At 46.5% G+C, this 21,381-nt stretch overlaps 1 protein-coding gene across 7 annotated transcripts in view; it reads right to left on the bottom strand.

Moving 5' to 3' along the window:
• The window catches only part of NPAS3 (neuronal PAS domain protein 3), a 616,056-nt gene that overhangs the window by 573,083 nt on the left and 21,592 nt on the right, over positions 1-21,381 (bottom strand). For 2 of the 7 annotated variants that reach the window (XM_077261139.1, XM_077261145.1), the window contains exon 1: positions 14,410-14,806. The exons of the other annotated variants lie outside the window; for them this stretch is intronic. In XM_077261139.1, coding sequence (XP_077117254.1) covers positions 14,410-14,459 — 50 coding nt within the window. In that variant the 5' untranslated portion in view covers positions 14,460-14,806. Of the gene's footprint in view, positions 1-14,409; positions 14,807-21,381 lie in introns of those variants that run through there. 7 annotated transcript variants of the gene reach the window in all.

The raw sequence follows: 21,381 nt of genomic DNA, 5'->3' as shown, positions 1-21,381 counted from the left end.
CACAAAAGAAGTGACATGCACTTCTTTGAAATCCGCAGCAATTCCACACTGATTTTTCCGCACCATCTGCACAGCTATTTTTTTAACCCATTGATTTACATTGTACTATACATCACAGTGAGGATCTGCAGCGTTTCTGCGCGGAAAAATCCGCTGCTGATCCGCAGCAAATCCGCATCGTGTGCACATAGCCTAAGTGCCATCAAGGTGAGAGAGCACAGTGAACAGGTGCTGGTTGTCTATTCCACTTGTCAGTGTGTCCTCCCTTCTTTCTGGCATTTTCTCCACCGCACTTTGCTCCAAAGCCCCTCTGAACGCCATCAAGAAAAGAGGACACACTGAGCATGTGTTGTCTATTCCAGTGCATACTCAGTATGCACTCTCCTTGCTGTCGTTCAGAGAACATTAAGAACAGAACACAATGACAAAATGCCAGCAAAAGGGGAGGACACATGAGCAGTAGAACTGACAGAACAGAGCAGCCACTAATGACAAGGAAAAGGGGGGACTGAAACAAGCAGTAGGGAGAGATAGCAGAGTGTAGGAGTAGCCAACTGAGTGCACAACACTGATGACGTTCCATTGAGACCTCCCTGAACGATGGGAGTTTCACACGAAAAGTCATTGGAACGGAATTAAAAAAAAATAATAATCTTATGTGAGGTTAACAGAACAGTAGGGGATTTAAAACATGTGAAATAGAAGAATGATGAGGCAGAATCAAGGCTATCTCATATGACAGCACAATTTGAGTGAGCATACCAGCCATTCTGCTGGTCCGAACTGTCAATCATCAGAAACGCACCACCCCCTGCCATGCACACAGTAAGCCGGAAGTCAGAGAAGTGGCAAGTTACAGAACAAAGAACATAAGAAAAACCCTTTAGTGGGACTATACCACCCATGTTGAATTTTAATAATTAAAGGGGTTGTCCACTACTGAGGCAAAGATTTTTAAATGCTTTATTCTCCTGTTTAAAATAGAAAACAAAATATCGTGTTCATGCACCGGCTTGCTAAAGTCCGAAGGAAGTGTGAGCGACGACACCGATTAGCGACTGCAGGGCTTACATGATATTGTGGCAAGGGGGCAAGCAGTAAGTTTATTTTTCTCTTTAATTTTAAAAGTGAAATACAGCATTTAAAGGGAACCTGTCACCCCAAAAATCGAAGATGAGCTAAGCCCACCAGCATCAGGGGCTTATCTACAGAATTCTGTAATGCTGTAGATAAGCCCCCGATGTATCCTGAAAGATGAAAAAAAGAAGTTAGATTATACTCACCCAGGGGCAGTCCCGCTGCGGTAGGCATCGCGGTCCGGTGCGGGGCCTCCCATCTTCTTACGATGATGTCCTCTTCTTGTCGCAGCTCCTGCGCAAGTGTACTTTGTCTGCCCTGTTGAGGCGCCAGGAAAAGTCAGAGAGGCCCGGCGCCTGCGCACTGCAGTACTTTTGGGCAAAGTACGCCTGCGCCAGAGCGTGAAGACAAGAAGAGGAAGTCATCCTATGAAGATAGGAGGCCCCAGTCCGCGAAGCCCATCGGACCGGACCGCCCCCCCCCAGGTGAGTGAGTATAATCTAACCTCTTTTTCTCATCTTTCAGGATACATCGGGGGCTTATCTACAGCATTACAGAATGCTGTAGATAAGCCCCTGATGCTGGTGGGCTTAGGTCATCTTCGATTTTGGGGGTGACAGGTTCCCTTTAAAAAGGGGTTGCCCAAGTAGTGGACAAGCCCTTTAATGTTATATATTAATATAACTATAATACATGATTAGATTAATTTCACATTTCATTTTCTACAAGTTTATTTTTGTATTCCATTTTTTCTACATGATTATGATGAAAAGACATTATAGGACTTGCTGCTACTGCAATGATTTGCTTTATAGCAGGCACCTGCACATAGGAAAGCATCAAATTCACTGACTTCTATGTGAGAATGTTGCTGACATGCTCTGTGACCTGTACAGAGGACACTGTAAAGGGCGAGGGAGGAGATCAGCTGTCCACATCACTTTCTCTCAATGGTGGATCCTTGGTTATCGGTCACTAGTTTTATAATAGAGTTGTTTTTAGTTTTACTTTAAATCTTCTCCTCTGTAGGTACTGAGATGCTGTAGACCCTGAGTATACAGCACATACTGAAAAATGATATATCTAGAACTTCAGCCTAATTTCTGTGCTAAGAGGCCAATTTAATAAATGCAATTTTTCAAGTTATCCCCAATCTCCTATCCAAACGGTGGGGGTCCATCTAGATGGAGCAGAGCTGATTTCAAGCATCCGCTCCACAGCTCCATACATACCCTGAGGCTACTGGAGAAAGTGGAGTACAGCACTTGGCCATCTCCAGCAATCACTTGAGAATGAATGGAGGTAGTTTCACATGCTTACCCTCCAACTCCCTTCAAAGCCCCACTCTTGAGATCCATGGGAGATCCCAGATGTTGTACAGCAAGCCTGCGCAGAGGTGCGTGGCCACTTTGCTTATACCAATAGTTTAGTGGGAGAGCAAATAGAAAAACCTGACATTTTGAAATTTGCACATACATATCATTATCTTAATGCAATAGATTGTCATGCCCACACAGGGTTGGTAAGCAGCACAATATACATTCTTAAAGTCACTTCACATTCCAGCCACAAGTTACTAAATCTTTTCTTGCAAGCATGCGTGGCCTTTAGCTAAACTCATATAAGACCAGCATGGAAGGAGAATCAAAAGGAAAAAATATAGTTTAAGACTCTTCAGGGTGTCAATCAAGTGATTGCAAGGACCAAAGACAACTGGTGATGTACACTTTACTAATACTGTGAGGATTTGATAGTCTGGGGACAATGTATAGTCAGTGGAGGTGTGATGTCAGCGAGTTAGGTGACAGGGCACACTGACAGTTAGGTACACAAATATTTGGCCAGTGACTGAATCTTCGTGATTTGGGCTCTACAGGCCACTATTTTTTTTATTTAAAATGAAACAACTGAGATACAATTGAAGTGGAGACTTTTGGGTTTAATTAAAGAGGTTTAACAAAAACATCCTGTGAAACGTTTAGGAATTGGAACCATTTTTCTACAAAGCCTAATCATTTCAAGGGCTCAAAAGTAATTGGACAAATTAACTTTACTATAAATTAAAAGGTTTATTTTTAATACTTTGTAGAAAATCCTTTGCAGACAATGACTGCCTGAAGTCTGGAAGCCATGGACGTCACCAAACGCTGGGTTTCCTCCTTTGTAGTGATTTGCCGGCGTTTAATGCAGCTGACTTCAGTTGTTGCTTGTTTGTGGGTCAGAATATTCCACTTCTTTGTCTTAAACTCCTAGGCTGCTTTCGCAGTATGTTTTTGGTCACTGTTCATTTGTACTGTGAAGCTCTGTCCAATGATAATAATGAAGTCATTATTATGGGGGACTTCAACTACCCTGAAATAGATTGGGGAACAGAAACCTGCAGTTCCAGCAAAGGTAATCGGTTTTTGACAACTATGAGAGACAATTACCTTTCACAACTGGTTCAGGACCCAACAAGGAGGGGGGCACTGCTAGACCTAATATTAACCAACAGGCCAGACCGCATATCAAATATAAGGGTTGGGGGTCACTTGGGGAATAGTGATCACAAAATAATAAGTTTTCATGTAACCTTTAATAAGATGGGTAGTAGGGGGGTGACAAGGACACTAAACTTCAGGAGGGCAAATTTCCAACGGATGAGAGAGGATCTTGGTGCAATTAACTGGGACGATATCCTGAGACACAAAAATACACAAAGAAAATGGGAGACGTTTATTAGCATCCTGGATAGGACCTGTGCACAGTATATACCGTATGGGAATAAACATACTAGAAATAGGAGGAAACCAATATGGCTAAATAGAGCTGTAAGGGGCGCAATAAGGGACAAAAAGAAAGCATTTAGAGAATTAAAGGAAGTAGGTAGTGAGGAGGCATTAAATAAATACAGAAAATTAAATACATTCTGTAAAAAGCAAATCAAGGCAGCAAAGATTGAGACAGAGAGACTCATTGCCAGAGAGAGTAAAAATAATCCCAAAATATTCTTTAACTATATAAATAGTAAGAAACTAAAAAATGACAGTGTTGGCCCCCTTAAAATAAAAATAGTCTGGGTGAAATGGTGGATGAGGATGAGGAAAAAGCCAATATGCTAAATGACTTTTTTTCATCAGTATTTACAAAAGAAAATCCCATGGCAGACAAAATGACTAGTGATAAAAATTCCCCATTAAATGTCACCTGCTTAACCCAGCAGGAAGTACAGCAGCGTCTAAAAATAACTAAAATTGACAAATCTCCGGGCCCGGATGGGATACACCCCCGAGTACTGCAGGAACTAAGTACAGTCATTGATAGACCATTATTTTTAATCTTTAAAGACTCCATAATAACAGGGTCTGTACCACAGGACTGGCGTATAGCAAATGTGGTGCCAATATTCAAAAAAGGGGCAAAAACTGAACTCGGTAATTATAGGCCAGTAAGTTTAACCTCTACTGTGGGTAAAATCCTGGAGGGCATTCTAAGGGATGCTATGCTGGAGTATCTGAAGAGGAATAACCTCATGACCCAGTATCAGCACGGGTTTACTAGGGACCGTTCATGTCAGACTAATTTGATCAGCTTCTATGAAGAGGTAAGTTCCGGACTGGACCAAGGGAACCCAGTGGACGTAGTGTATATGGACTTTTCCAAAGCTTTTGATACGGTGCCACACAAAAGGTTGTTACATAAAATGAGAGTAATGGGGATAGGGGAAAATATGTGTAAGTGGGTTGAGAGCTGGCTCAGGGATAGGAAACAAAGGGTGGTTATTAATGGAGCACACTCAGACTGGGTCACGGTTAGCAGTGGGGTACCACAGGGGTCAGTATTGGGCCCTCTTCTTTTTAACATATTTATTAATGACCTTGTAGGGGGCATTCAGAGTAGAATTTCAATATTTGCAGATGACACTAAACTCTGCAGGGTAATCAATACAGGGGAGGACAATTTTATATTACAGGATTATTTATGTAAACTAGAAGCTTGGGCTGATAAATGGCAAATGAGCTTTAATGGGGATAAATGTAAGGTCATGCACTTGGGTAGAAGTAATAAGATGTATAACTATGTGCTTAATTCTAAAACTCTGGGCAAAACCGTCAATGAAAAAGACCTGGGTGTATGGGTGGATGACAAACTCATATTCAGTGGCCAGTGTCAGGCAGCTGCTACAAAGGCAAATAAAATAATGGGATGTATTAAAAGAGGCATAGATGCTCATGAGGAGAACATAATTTTACCTCTATACAAGTCACTAGTTCGACCACACTTAGAATACTGTGCACAGTTCTGGTCTCCGGTGTATAAGAAAGACATAGCTGAACTGGAGCGGGTGCAGAGAAGAGCGACCAAGGTTATTAGAGGACTGAGGGGTCTGCAATACCAAGATAGGTTATTACACTTGGGGCTATTTAGTTTGGAAAAACGAAGACTAAGGGGTGATCTTATGTTAATGTATAAATATATGAGGGGACAGTACAAAGACCTTTCTGATGATCTTTTTAATCATAGACCTGAGACAGGGACAAGGGGGCATCCTCTACGTCTGGAGGAAAGAAGGTTTAAGCATAATAACAGACGCGGATTCTTTACTGTAAGAGCAGTGAGACTATGGAACTCTCTGCCGTATGATGTTGTAATGAGTGATTCATTAATTAAATTTAAGAGGGGACTGGATACCTTTCTGGAAAAGTATAACGTTACAGGGTATATACACTAGATTCCTTGATAAGGCGTTGATCCAGGGAACTAGTCTGATTGCCGTATGTGGAGTCGGGAAGGAATTTTTTTCCCCATGGTGGAGTTACTCTTTGCCACATGGGGTTTTTTTGCCTTCCCCTGGATCAACATGTTAGGGCATGTTAGGTTAGGCTATGGGTTGAACTAGATGGACTTACAGTCTTCCTTCAACCTTAATAACTATGTAACTATGTAATCAATCTTGCTGTATTTGGGTGAATCTGAGCAGAAGGTATCGCCCTGTACACTTTAGGATTCATCCAGCTGCTTCTGTCTTCAGTCACCTCATCAATAAACACTAGTGAGCCAGTGGCATTGGAAGCCATACATGCCCACGCCATCACACTAGCTCCACCATGTATTACAGAGGATGTTCTTTGCTTTGGATCATCAGCCGCTCCAAGCCTCCTCCATAGTGTCTTGTTGCTATCATTCTGGTACAGGTTGATCTTAGTTTTGCTTTTCCAAAACTGGAACGCTCTCTATTTGCTCTCTTGAAGTATGCTTTTTATGGTAGATTTGGATATTGATACGCCTACCTCCTGGAGAGTGTTCTTTACTTGGGTGGATGTTGTGAAGGAGTTTCTCTTCACTATGGAAAGGACTCTGCGATCATCCATCCCTGATTACTTCTATGGACATCCAGGCCCTTTCGACTTCCCAAGCTCACAAGTGCGCTTTTTTTTTAGCAGAATGTACCAACTTGTTGATTTGGCCACTCCTAACATTTCTGCTATCTCTGATGGATTTCTTTTTTTTTTTTTCCTTCAGCCTAATGATGGTCTGTTTTTCTTAGATTGAGAGCTCCTCTGACCTCATATTGTGGGTTCACAACAGTTTAAAAATACAAATGCCACACCTGGAATCAAATCCAGACCTTTTACCTGCTTAATTGGTGATGGATTAGCAAGGGAATAGTCCATGGAGCTGATTAAAGAGCTTTTCAGATAACTGTCCAATTACTTTTGGGTCCTCAGAAAGGAGGCATCCACATATTAACAACTGTAATTCCTAAACCCTTACTCCAATTATGATGTGAATACCCTCAAATTAAAGCTGAGAGTCTGCACTTTAAGCCCATATTGACCATATAACTGTATCCTGAATATGTTTCAGTAAACAGCTAAAATGCCAAAACTTGTGTCACTGTCCAAATATTTCTGGACCTATGCTGTACTAGTGTTGTAATATCAGCACGGTGCCAGTTATGTGACAAGGTCACCTCTTCTCCCTATATACTGCCCTATACTGATGACAACCAATTATACACATCATCTCCTAACATCACCCTTGCATTACTACAAAATATCAGTGATTGCCTGTCCACTGCCTCTAAAATTATGTCTCCCTTTGTCTTAAATGGAATCTCTGTAAAACTGAATTCCTTGTGTTTCCCCTCTCTCTATTGACCAACCTACATGCAATATTGTCATTTCCATGTGAGATTCTACCAGACCCCCTCAGCAGCATGCTCGCTGTCTAGGGATTATATTTGACACAGAACTTTCCTTTATTCCATATATCCACTTACTCGCTCATGTCACCTGCATCTAAAAAATATCTCCAGAATACAACATTTCCTGACCTATGACTGCAAAGAGCTTACTGTTGCTCTGAATAACTTGTGTCTGGACTATTACAACTCTCTATCAGGCTATGTGCAGACATTCAGTAATTGGCAGCAAGTTGGACGCAGCACGTGTCCACTATATCCAAAGCGTTGCGAGCTATGCAGGTGATTCCGCATGTGTTCATTGAACTATGCGGATTCACCGCATCCGATACATTGTACGGGTGACATTTCTCTTGCAGAGACTCGCATTTCTGCAAGATAAATAGACGTGCTGTGGTCTGAAGAGACGAGCTGCATGTCCATCTCCGCAGATGGGCCGCGGGCGTCTCTGGACGCGTAGTGGGCATGTACATTCTTGAAATCCCATCCACTATGCTGTAACATCTGGATGCTGTGGGTTGGATGCTGCAGTAGTACGCAGGGTTAAACCCGCAGCGTTTACTGATCGTCTGGACATACCTTCAGTTTCCCTCTTACTAAACTCTCCCCTCTCTAATCCATTTTGAATGCAGCATATTTCTGTCCAGTGATTGCACTGGTTACCCATCCACTGCAGAGCACAATATAAACTTCTCTATCTCACCCACAAATTTTTCCACAGTTCTGCACCACCCTACATTTCCTCCCTCATCTGACTACCATTGTTCACATGCTCTCCATTCCGCTAATCCTCCATAATTCGAACTTCACACTCCCATATCCAAGACTTCTCTCGTGGTGCACTAATTTCTCTACAGTAGTTTCCTCTATCCCAGATAATAAGGTTAATTATCAGTAGCTACAGAGTTAATCATGCCCTAAAAAACAAATTTACATAGACTGACCTATAACCTCACCTCACTAGTCTAACTATTCCTTATTGTCCCTTTTAATTTCTATGTCCCCCCCTCAGTATTTCCTGATATATTGTAGCTTGCAAGCAGGATTCTCATTCCTCCTTGGCATTTTTTTGTATTTTGCTACCTCAGAACCTGGAAATTCATTGTTTGTTTTTTTAGGGTTTGCAATAGTTCATGTAAAGAACATGCCTACACCTGTGAACATGTGGTTTTATTTTTATTGTAATTGGGATAGATAACTGAAAACTTCAGTGTGCTTTACTATTCACCCCTTTAAAGGCAGTACATTGTAGAGCCTCCTTTTGTGGCGATTACAGCTGCAAATCGCTTTGGATAAGTCTCTATGAGCTTTCCACATTTTGCCACTAGGATTTTTGCCTATTCCTCAAGGCAAAACTGCTCCAGTTAGATGGTTTCCTCTGGAGAACAGTAATCTTCAAGTCTGACCAGAGATTCTCAATTGAATTAAGGCCCACGCTTTGACTAGGCCACTCCAAAACAGTGACATGTTTTCCTTTAAACCATTCGAGTGCTGCTTTAGCAGTATGCTTTGGGTATTTGTCTTGTTGGAAGGTGAATAGTGATGAGCGAATAAACTCGTTACGCGAGATTTCCCGAGCATGCTCAGGGGTCCTCCGAGTATTCAGTGCTCAGAGATTTAGTTTTCCTAGCAGTAGCTGAATGATTTACAGCTATTAGCCAGTTTGATTACATGTGGGGATTCCCTAGCAACCAGGCAACCCTCACATGTACTTATGCTGGCTACCAGATGTAAATCATTCAGCTGCGGCGATGAAAACTAAATCTCCGAGCAGTTACAAATACTCGGAGGACACCCGAGCATGCTCGAGAAATCTCGAGTAACGAGTATATTCGCTCATCACTAAAGGTGAACCTTCATCCCAGTCTCAAAACACTGACAAACTGAAACAGATTTTGTTTAGGAATATTCCTGTATTTCACAGCATCCATCTTCCCCTCGACTCAGACCACTTTCCCTGTCGCTGCTGCTGAAAAACATCCCCATAGTATGATGTTGCCACCAGGTTCCACTGTGGGGATGGTGTTCTTGGGGTGATGAGCTGCACTGGTTTGGCGTCAGATATAGAGTTTATCTTGGTGGCTAAAAAGTTTAATTTTAGTCTCATCTGACAACAGCACCTTCCTCCATATATTTTATTGTGGTCGTATGTACAGATACTCCAGTCTCTGCTTGTGAACTCTGCAGCTCCTTCAGGGTTACCTTTGGTTCCTATGCTGCCTCTCTTAATGCCTTCCTTGCTCAGGCTGAGAGCTTTGATGGGTGGCCGTCTCTTGGCAAGTTTGTTGTTTTACCATATTCTTTCAATTTGATGACAATATTTGTTGGTGCTCCGGAGAATTATCAGATTGGGGATTTTTTTTATTTATTTTTTTTAACTCAACCCTGACTTAACTACTGTGTCTCTGATTTGCTTGGGGATTTATCTTCATGGTGTTTGCTTAGTGGCGCCTCTTGCTTAATTTGCTGCAGCATCTGTGGCCTTTCAGAAAAGGTAGAGTGTATCTACTGACAGATATGTAACACAGAGTGCACAGGGGGACGTCCTGTCAGTAAGCAGGAGACTTATGAAGGGAATTGCTTGCACCAGAAGTTTTTAGGGGCTTCATAGCAAAAGGAGTGAATACATATGCCAATTTGTGGATATTTGATCCCTTAATTTTAATGTAGGCCTATAGTTTCTGACTTCTCTTCACCAACTTAGACCAACTCTTCACCAACTTGTGCTGATGCGTCAAGCACAAATCAGATTAAAAAAATATTTAAATACAAGTTGCAATGTAACAAAATAGGCAAAAAGCCAAGAGGGGTGAATACTTTCACAAGCTACTGTAGGTCTCTTCATAAGGTATGGTACATGAGGCAACGTAAGTAGTCTCGAAAGCTAGCTTTTTAACATCACTTATTTTTATTAGCCATAATAAGGTATTAGATCGACAAGATTACTGTCTTGTTTTTCTAAAAGCAAACAATCTTATTTTCAAGTTTTTTGTTTTGTACTAGTTGTTATGTGACATATCAGTTATGTGCTGTACTGGTTATGTCTTGTATGCTGTATCCTGTGTGTTGTGTTAACTGTCCGCCTGTCATGCATGTGTTGTGCTGTTAGTTGTACGGAGCCTTGTGCTGTGCTTGCTCTGCACCTGTCATGCTTGTGTTGTTCTCTGTTGGTTCTCCTGTATGCTGTTAATTGTAGTGTGCTGTGTTAGCTGTGCAGTATCATGTGTTGTGTTAGTTGTGATATGCTGTGCTCTAGGTTCTGTGCTGTGTTGGTTACCCTGTGTTAGCTGTGTGCCTGCCATGCTTATGTTGTGCTGTGTTAGTAGCCATTTGCTGTGCCTAGTTAGTTGTGCTGTGCTCTGTGCTAGCTGTCCTGTGTACTGTGTTAGGCTACTTTCACACTAGCGTCTTTTGTCCTCCGTCGCAATGCGTCGTTTTGGAGAAAAAACGCATCCTGCAAAAGTGCTTGCAGGATGCGTTTTTTTTCTCCATTGACTTGCATTAGCGACGGATTGCCACACGTTGCATCCGTCTTGCGACGGATGCGTCGTGTTGCGTCGGACCGTCGGCACAAAAAAAGCTACATGTAACTTTTTTTGTGCGACGTGTCCGCCATTTCCGACCGCGCATGCGCGGCCGGAACTCCGTTTCCTCCTCCCCGGACCTTACAATGGAGCAGCGGATGCGTTGAAAAACTGCATCCGCTGCCCCCGTTGTGCGGCGCTTTCAACGCTAGCGTCGTTGCGTCGTGCAGTGCACGACGCTAGTGTGAAAGTAGCCTTAGCTGTGCTATGCTAGTTGTGATGTACTGTGTTCTGAGATGTGTTAGTTGTATTGTGCTGTGCTATGTGTTATATGTGCTGTATCCTGTGCTGTCATATGCCCTGTGTTAGCTGTGCGCCTGTCATGCCTGCACTGTTAGTTGTGCTGTATGCTGTATTGTGCTGTATCCTGTGCTGTGCTCTCATATGCCCTGTGTTAGGCTACCTTCACACTAGCGTTTTTTTGCACACATCGCAATGCGTCGTTTTGGCGAAAAAACGCATCCTACAAAGTCGTCTGCAGGATGCATTTTTTCCCCATAGACTAACATTAGCGACGCATTGCAACGTATTGACAAACAGCATCCGCTGCCCCCGTTGTGCGGCGCTTGCACAGTATGCGTCGGTACGTCGGGCTGACGCAGCGCGACGGCCCCGTACCGACGCTAGTGTGAAAGTAGCCTTAGCTGTGTGCCTGTCATGCCTGTGCAGTTAGTTGTGCTGTATGCTGTATTGTGCTGTATCCTGTGCTGTGCTGTCATATGCCCTATGTTAGCTGTGCACCTGCCACACCTGTGCGGTTAGTTGTGCTGTATGCTGTACTGTGCTGTATCCTGTGCTGTGCTGTCATATGCCCTATGTTAGCTGTGCACCTGCCACACCTGTGCGGTTAGTTGTGCTGTATGCTGTACTGTATCCTGTGCTGTGCTGTCATATGCCCTATGTTAGCTGTGCACCTGCCACACCTGTGCTGTTAGTTGTGCTGTATGCTGTATTGTGCTGTATCCTGTGATGCCTGCGCTGTTAGGCTGCTTTCACACTAGCGTCGTGCACTGCACGTCGCAATGCGTCGATGTGGAGAAAAAACGCATCCTTCAAAGTTGTCTGAAGGATGCGTTTTTTCCCCATAGACTAACATTACCGACGCATTGCGACGCAGTGCCACACGTTGCAACCGTTGTGCGACGGTTGCGTCGTGTTTTGGCGCACCACTGCCACAAAAAAAGTTACATGTAACTTTTTTTGTGTGTCGGGACCGCCATTTTTGACCGCGCATGCGCGACCGAAACTCCGCCCCCTCCTCCCCGGACCTTACAATGAAGCAGCGGAAGTGTCTTAAGACTGCTTCCGCTGCCCACGTCGGGCATTTTCTTCACAGTTTGCGTCGAGCCGACGCAGCGTGACGGCCCCGTACCGACGCTATTGTGAAAGTAGCCTTAGTTGTGCTGTATCCTGTGCTGTGCGCCTGTGATGCCTGCGCTGTTAGTTGTGCTGTATGCTGTATTGTGCTGTATCCTGTGCTGTGCGCCTGTGCTGTTAGTTGTATTGTGCTGCTTGTTGTGTTGCGCTGTATCCTGTGCTGTGATGTGCAGTGTGTTAGTTGAGCACCTGTCATGCTTATCTTGCCTGTGCCGTTGTGTTAATCCCTGTGCTGTTAGTTGTATTGGGCTGTGCAGTGTGCTGAACTGTTTGTTGTGCTGTGACCTGTATCCTGTGTTAGTTACCCCGTGTTATCTGTTACACCCGGGTTGTGCTGCGCTAGTTGCTATGCTGTGCCCTGTGTGCTGTATCCTGTGTTAGTTGCCTTGTGTTACCTGTGCACCTGTCACACCCGAGTTGTGCTGTGCTAGTTGAGTTATGCTGTGCTGTGTGAGGAGCCCTGTGTCATATTCTGTGCCCTGTGCAATGTTAGTTGCCCTGTGCTGAACAGTTTGTGTTGTATTTTGTGCCCTGTGCAGTGAATTGTGTTGTGTTGTGCATTGCCTTGTGTCATGCAGTGATTTGTGCTGCGCAAGTTGTATGCAATGATAGCTGTCATGTGCATTGTTAGTTGCACTGTGCTGTGCCCCGTGTGCACTGTTAGTAGCCCTGTGTCGTGTAGTGTCAGCTGCCCCGTGTCCTGAGCTGTTACTTGCCCCATATGCAGTGTTAGTAGCCCAGTGTGCAGTATCAATTGCACTGAGCTGTGTTAGTTGCCCAGTGTCCCGAGCTGTGTCAATTGCCCGGTGTGCAGTGTCAGTAGCCCCGTGTCCTGAGCTGCCTTAGTTGCCCCATCATGTCCCTAGCTTTGTCAGTTGCCCCATTTGCAGTGTCAGTTGCCCCGTGTCAGTACCCCAACGTACAGCATCAGTTGCCCCGTGTGCAGTGTTAGCCCAGTGTGCAGTGTCAGTTGCCCCGTGTGCAGTGTTAGTAGTCCAGTGTGCAGTCAGTTGCCCAGTGTGCAGTGTCAGTTGGCCTGTGTCCTGAGCTATTAGTTGCCCCGTGTGCAGTGTCAGTTGGCCTGTGTGCAGTGTTAGTAGCCCAGTGTGCAGTGTCAGTTGCCCCATGTCCTGAGCTGTTAATTGCCCCGTGTGCAGTGTCAGTTGGCCTGTGTCCTGAGCGGTTAGTTGTCCCATGTACAGTGTTAGTAGCCCAGTGTGCAGTGTCAGTTGCCTCGGGTCCTGAGCGGTTAGTTGCCCAGTGTGCAGTGTCAGTTGCCCAGTGTGCAGTGTCAGTTGGCCTGTGTCCTGAGCTATTAGTTGCCCCTTGAGCAGTGTTAGTTGGCCTGTGTCCTGAGCTGTTGCCCCGCGTGCAGTCAGTTGCCCCGTGTCCTGAGCTGTTAGTTGCCCCGTGTGTAGTGTTGGTAGCCCCGTGTCCTGAGCTATTAGTTGCCCCGTGTCCTGAGCTGTTAGTTGCCCCGTGTACAGTGTTGGTAGCCCCGTGTCCTAAGCTATTAGTTGCCCCGTGTCCTGAGCTGTTAGTTGCCCCGTGTGTAGTGTTGGTAGCCCCATGTCCTGAGCTATTAGTTGCCCCGTGTCCTGAGCTGTTAGTTGCCCCGTGTGTAGTGTTGGTTGCCCCGTGTCCTGAGCTATTAGTTGCCCCGTGTCCTGAGCTGTTAGTTGCCCCGTGTGCAGTGTTGGTAGCCCCGTGTCCTAAGCTATTAGTTGCCCCGTGTCCTGAGCTGTTAGTTGCCCCGTGTGTAGTGTTGGTAGCCCCATGTCCTGAGCTATTAGTTGCCCCGTGTCCTGAGCTGTTAGTTGCCCCGTGTGTAGTGTTGGTTGCCCCGTGTCCTGAGCTATTAGTTGCCCCGTGTCCTGAGCTGTTAGTTGCCCCGTGTGTAGTGTTGGCAGCCCAGTGTTTGGAGCTATTAGTTGCCCCGTGTGCAGTGTTAGTTGCCCCGTGTGCAGTGTTGGTAGCCCCGTGTCCTGAGCTGTTAGTTGCCCCGTGTGCAGTGTTAGTTGCCCCGTGTGCAGTGTTGGTAGCCCCGTGTCCTGAGCTGTGCGCCTGTCACGCCGGTGTAGCCCGTGTCTCCCGTGCTGCGGGCAGAGCAGACGTCTCCTGTCACACACGCCGTGTACTCCGCTATCCGCAGACGCTCGGGCCTTCCCCAGCCACGGTCTCTCTTACCGTTCTCTGCGGGAAGGGTCCTGCTGAAAGCCGGGCTTCGTGGGCGCCATGTTCCGGGCAGCGGCCCCGAGATGTCTGTATGGTCATTCCGCGCCTGGTATGGGGGAAGCCGCCATCCTCCGCTCACACACAGCCCTGACCCTCAGCCTCCTCCTCCCGAGGGTGACAGCGGCTGTAGCTACGGCGCCTGCATCCCTCCATCAGTGCTCCATCACCGCCCTCCCCGCTCCTCTCCCCTCCTTCTCCTAGTTACCTTCCCTCTCCGGTCCCCCCTCACCTATCCTACCGCCCGGCGGCACGGCGCTCCGCGGCAGAGCCTGGCCGTCCTCCTGGTCACACAGTGCGGCTAGGCACGTGTCAGCCCGGGCTCCGTACAAGCCCCGTCTTCTCCCTGCAGGCACCTGTTGTGCACCCTCGTATATAAGGACCACCACTGTAATGTGTCCCCCACTATAATGTGCCCCCTGCTGTAATGTGTCCCCCACTATAATGCGCCCCCTGCTGTAATGTGTCCCCCCACAGCTGTAATGACTTGTGTCCCCCACTACAATGTGCCCACTGCTGTAATGTGTCCCCCACTATAATGTGCCCACCGCTGCAATGTGTCCCCCACTATAATGGGCCCCCTGCTGTAATGTGTCCCCCACTATAATGGCCCCCCTGCTGTAATGTGTCCCCCACTATAATGTGCCCACAGCTCTAATGTGTCCCCCACTATAATGTGCCCCCTGCTGCAATGTGCCCCACTATAGTGTGCCCCCTGCTGCAATGTGTCCCCCACTATAATGTGCCCCCTGCTGCAATGTGTCCCCCACTACAATGTGCCCACTGCTGTAATGTGTCCCCCACTAAAATGTGCCCACCGCTGCAATGTCTCCACTGCTGTATTGTGCCCACCGCGTAATGTGCCCACCGCTGTAATGTCGCCACCACTGTATTGTGCCCACCGCTGTATTGTGCCCATTGCTGTATTGTGCCCACCGCTGCAATGTCTCCACTGCTGTATTGTGCCCATCGCTGTATTGTGCCCACCACTGTAATGTCATCACCGCTGTAATGTCGCCAACACTGTATTGTGCCCATCGCTGTATTGTGCCCATTGCTGTATTGTGCCCACTGCTACAATGTCTCCACTGCTGTAATGTTGCCACCGCTGTATTGTGCCCACTGCTGCAATGTCCCAATGCTGTAATGTCGCCACCGCTGTAATGTGCCCATCGCTGTAATGTCGCCACCACTGTATTGTGCCCACTGCTGTATTGTGCCCACCACTACAATGTCTCCACCGCTGTAATGTACCCACCGCTGTAATGTACCCACCGCTGTAATGTACCCATTGCTGTAATGTACCCACCACTGTATTGTGCCCACCACTGTAATGTCACCACCGCTGTAATGTGCCCACCGCTGTAATGTCACCACCGCTATAATGTGCCCATCGCTGTAATGTCACCACCCCTGTATTGTGCCCACCGCTGTATTGTGCCCACCACTGTAATGTCACCACCGCTGTAATGTCACCACCGCTATAATGCTGCCACCTCTGTAATGTGCCCATCGCTGTAATGTCACCACCGCTGTAATGTGCCCACCGCAGTAATGTCGCCACCGCTGTAATGTCGCCACTGCAGTATTGTGCCCACCACTGTAATGTCTGACAGGTGACTCTATAACACACATAGGCGGGAGACCTGTGAAGTCTCGGTGAGTGGGGTGCAGCAGCTGCTGGGGTCCGGACTCTTGTCAGCATCTCTTTGTCGCATAGTCCCCGGTTGGAATTTTAAAGTATATTTTCTCACAAACGCCCTTCATTATGGGTGAATCATACCTGGCTGCAAAAACGGTGCCGGTCCCTTGCTCCTGCTGTCTGTGGTTCAGGGAACATGGATCAGCGGACAGGCTCCCTCTAAGCTCCCCTTAAAATAAATACCGACCATGCGCCACAAATACAGACTACATGGATGCAAATTCCCCAAGGCTTTCTAAACTAATAGGGTGGATAGTTCAAGCCCAGGTCTTCTAGAATATAGACACCAGACCAAGTCCCCACACACACACACACACACACACACACACACACACACACACACACACACACACACACACACACACACACACACACACACACACACACACTACAGATCATAGCCACAAACTCCTAAAATAACACAGTCCCGAGACTTGTCTCTTTCAATCAATAAGAAGTGTAAACCAGACCCTCTAAAAAGTTGATACTAGTCATAGCTCAAAATGAAAAAATCAGACCGCTAAAAAAAAAGACCCTCAAACCCAATTCAGAGACCCCAAACCAATCCCCAAATAAAAGACACTCCCGGTTTACAGCCCAGGAAGAACCAGGCTTCTCCGTTTCTGAACCCCACAGCAGACCCCAAACTACCCCGTTACCTCCTTAGTCCCGAAACACACTGATGTTCAGATACTCTGCCTCGTCATTCCCGTGCTCCCCCCACTCCCACCACTGCCACACAAAGGTACTGCTGCCATTGTCAAGTTGTGGTGTGCAGTAGGGTTGAGTGAAACGGGTCGTTCATTTTCATAAGTCGCCGACTTTTGGCAAAGTCGGCATCTCATGAAACCCGACCCGATCCCTGTGCGGGGTCGGCCATGCGGTACGCGATCTTGGCGCCAAAGTCGCGTTTCGTATGACGCGTTTAGCGCCATTTTTTCAGCCAATGAATGAGCATGGGCAGAGTGATGACATAGGTCTTAGGGGAGTGAACGCCTATCGTCATGTTATCGCTTGTGCGCAGTAGGGATTTTGAATGTGCAATACGAAATTTTCTGTGCTGGGACGGAGGGGGAGAGAGAGAGAGAGAGAGAAAAAAAAAAAAATTTCCTTCATTGGGTTTCGTGTTTCGGCCGAAACCCGACTTTTCACGGTGGTCGGCCGATTTCACTCGACTCGACTTTTAAGACAGTCGGGTTTCACAAAACCCGACTCGACCCTAAAAAACTAAAGGTCGCTCAACCCTAGTGTGCAGTGGTGCTCCAGAATGAAGAGAAGGGAGGACATTTGTGTCTGATTTACTGGCTTTTACAGGAAATCCCCCCTTTACATGCAATTCTTTTATGTGCCCGGACACAGATGTGAAGACTACCCCTAATTGGAAAAGTGGTTCAGTGTTTTGAGCTACGACTGGTACAGGGACAAGCTGTAAAATAGATCTGTAACAATTGCAATGATTTTCTATGAAGATAATTTCTCCCACTGATGTAAATGTGGTTCATTGTTGTCCCTAGCTGATCAAACGCTACTATTGTAGTGTAGTAACACAATATCAAAGTCTACATTGGTGGAAAGAACCCCCACATCAGTCTTCCTCATATCACTGGGACAGAAGGCTCAGACTGGAGGTCCATTCACATTGTGAGATTATAGCTTACTAGGTGGAGGCCCGTTGCTATCGCGTCGGGAGGGTGGTAATGTCATGATGGGGGCAGGCTTTGCAGTGTTGAGAATCTCCCCCCATGTGCTCACCCACCTATCCACTCGGTCTTTCACCATGTACTGACTTCTCCCATCTGTGCTCTCTTCTTTGACCTGTCTACCCCATGTGCTATCCCCCTTGTCTGCTGTCTCTCTCCTTACTGTACTGTGTTCTCCCCTCATGTGCTGTTCCGTTTGAGCTGTCTCCCCCCTGTGCGCTTTCTCTCTCTTCCATCTGCTGTCTTCTCCTCTCATGTCATCTCTTCTTTGACCTGTCTGTACCCCATTGCTCTCCCCCTTGTCTGCTCTCTCTCTCCACCACTGTGCTGTCTTCTTCCCTCATGTTCTCTCGTTTGAGCTGTCTCCCCCGTGTCCTCATTCCTATGTGCACTCACCCCTCCCCCTGTGTTAAAATGAAAGCAAAGTAGGTAAAGGTAACACTTTAGTAACATGGAAAAATTTATTACAAAGGTGTGGTGTGCTGGTTCCAATGGGTCATCTTGTGACCATGGTATTGCTGTTAAGACTGCAGATTTCTGTTTGCGGCGCTGTTGTTGCCTAATGGCATCCTTTGATAATCTAATAACTTTGCATCAGGGGATTCATGTGCTTGACGCCTACGTTTATATGCATTGTTTTTGTCCCACCGATGGTGTTGCTCTTCAAGAGACTCATTTGCCTGTTGTTGTCTTCGACGTTGTGCCTTTACTGCTTTACTTTCATTGTCATGGCGTACTTTTTAGGAGGAGCCATGTTTGCATGATATTTGCTTTTTAAAGGGGTTTTCTCACAAACGAAAGTTTATTTTAAAAATCGCACAGGTGCAGTAAATCAGACCGCCGCCATCTTTGTGCACACAGATAGCGGCAGTCACATTTAAAACTGCGCATGCGCTCCTCCTGTACAAAGATGGCAGCGGTCAGTGAATCATTCGGCTGATCCCGGCGGCGGCGTGTTCGTGATGGTGTTCCACTGGTGGTGTCGCACAAGAGGCTGCATACGGCATAGTGTGTGTGTGTGGTGCATACGGCGTACACAGTGTGTGTGCTTGTGTGTGGTGCGTACGGCATAAACAGTGTGTGTGGTGCGTACGGCGTATACTGTGTGTGGTGCGACGGTGTTCCACTGGTGATACTGCGCAAGAGGCTGGTACCACCAGCAGTTTCCATATTGATACACCCATCACTTGGGTGTCCCAATATGGAGGTCGGTGAACTTCCGCCGCAGGGAATTCTTGGATCCGGAAACATCTGGATGGAACAGGATGTGAAGACATTACAAGGTAAGTATATATTAAGATGAGCATTCCTAGGAAGGCTTGTTTGCCGATAATCGTACAGTGTGAACAGGTTGCAGAGGACTGCACAAAAGAGCATCGTTCTCAGCAAAACATCGTCCTGTGTATCCAGGACCTGCTTGGCCGAGAACAATGGCCACCTGTGCGCACTGACCTAACCTAACAGCCTTGTATCTACCTATGTGGCTGATATCTCAGGTCAGAAGACTAGCGGTTTTCTTGGGAATTTTGGCCATAAAATAGGGATTTTTGTGTACTCACCGTAAAATCCTTTTCTCCAAGCCATTCATTGGGGGACACAGACCATGGGTGTTATGCTGCTGCCACCAGGAGGCTGACACTAAGTAATACAAAGAAAGTTAGCTCCTCCTCTGCAATATACACCCTCCTGCTGGCTCCCAGAGAACCAGTTCAGTGCAAAAGTAGTAGGAGATCAATAACAACATATAAGAGTATAACATGTCAAATTGCCGAACAAGCACAAAGCTATTAACAGGGTGGGTGCTGTGTCCCCCAATGAATGGCTCGGAGAGAAGGATTTTACAGTAAGTACACAAAAATCCCTATTTCTCCTTCTCCTCATTGGGGGACACAGACCGTGGGACATCCCAAAGCAGTCCCTGGGTGGGAGCAATATAACAGATCAGGCCCTAAAAGCTACCTAAAAGTGCGCTATCGCAGCCTGCAGAGTCTGCCTGCCTCGTCTCACATCTGCGGAAGTCTGAGTGTGAAAATTATATTGCTTCAAGAATGCGTGTGGACTGGGCAAAACTGCAGCCCTGCAGGTGTGCTCTGCCAACGTCTGGAGCCTAATGGCCCAAGAAAAACCAAACGACCGAGTGGAGTGGGCCCTGATCCCCGCTGGGATAGGCTGACCTGACACGGAAGGACTCCTGGATGGTTGAACGAATCCACCTCGCTATCATAGCCGACAAAGCGGCTAAACCCTTCTTGTGACCATCAGAAGGTCCGAATAGAGCAACCGACCTTCGGAAGGACGCCATCCTTGATACGTACCTTCTCAAAGCTCTCACCTTGTCCAGAGCATAGATAATGCGTTCCATCTTGTGAACTGGAGCTGAACAAGACAAGGAAAGAACAATATAACAAGAAACTTGGCACTCAAGTGATCAAATGATAATTTAATGTTGTTCAGTCGTAGTAAAGAAAACGTTTCGGTCTTACATCTGACCTTCAGTTACCGATTAAAGTGTGTCTATTAGGTCAGGTGGAGCAATAGATTCAGTTGAAGATCACTAGATCAAATGACTTTCCATCATGAGATAAAAAAAAGGAGAGGAGATGATAGAGCCTGTACACATATAGGATCAAGTGCGCTGTGCCTCAGTGGCGTGTGCGGACGCAGTGACAGGACGAGCAGTGGACACCGCGTCTGCACACGCCACTGCGCCACTGACGCACGGCGCACTTGATCCTATATGCGTACAGGCTCTACCATCTCCACTGCTTTTTTTCCCTCATGACGGAAAGTCATTTAATCTAGTGATCTTCAACTGAATCTATTGCTCCACCTGACCTAATAGACACACTTTAATCGGTAACTTAAAAAGGTCTGATGTAAGACCGAAACGTTTTGTTTACTACAACTGTGGACAACATTAAATTATCATATGATCACTTAAGTTGAGTGCCGAGTTTCTTGTTAATATGCTAACGGTGTGGGAACCTACTCTGGCACCCTTATTAGTTGTGCACACGTTTATCTATTCAACGAGGAAAGAACAATGTTCTCGTAACGGTGGAAGGCGATACCACCTTGGCAACAAGGGACAGGTACGGCCTGAGGACAACCTTGCCTTGAAGGAAATAAGGTAAAAAAACATCTGAAAGGACAGAGCGGCCAGCTCCGAAAACTCCTGAATGATGTGACCGTCGTGAAAAAAGGCGACGTTCCATGCCAAGTAAAGGTCATCATGAAAGGGATCAAAAGAAGTCTTCTGTAAGACTCCCAGGAACAGTTAAGGTCCCAAACATCTAGCGGTATGTGATAGGGAAGGCCCACATGTGAAACACCCTGCTTGAAATCCTTAGTTGCCGTTTTGTTGCAATAAGACCGATAAAGCCAAAATCTGGACTTTCAGCGAGCAGAGCGCCCGGCTTGAATTCTGATTGCTTTGAAGAAAAAAATAAAATGGGGAAAGCGTCTGAGATCTCTGCCCCAAGCAAAAAGTGTACTGAAACGGACTCACAAGCACAAGTCGCTGAC

This window comes from Ranitomeya variabilis, chromosome 1, assembly GCF_051348905.1.
Source record: "Ranitomeya variabilis isolate aRanVar5 chromosome 1, aRanVar5.hap1, whole genome shotgun sequence".
NCBI classification, from domain to species: Eukaryota; Metazoa; Chordata; class Amphibia; order Anura; family Dendrobatidae; genus Ranitomeya; species Ranitomeya variabilis.
Note: the sequence above shows the minus strand (reverse complement) of the source record. Positions and strands in the feature narration are given on the sequence as shown.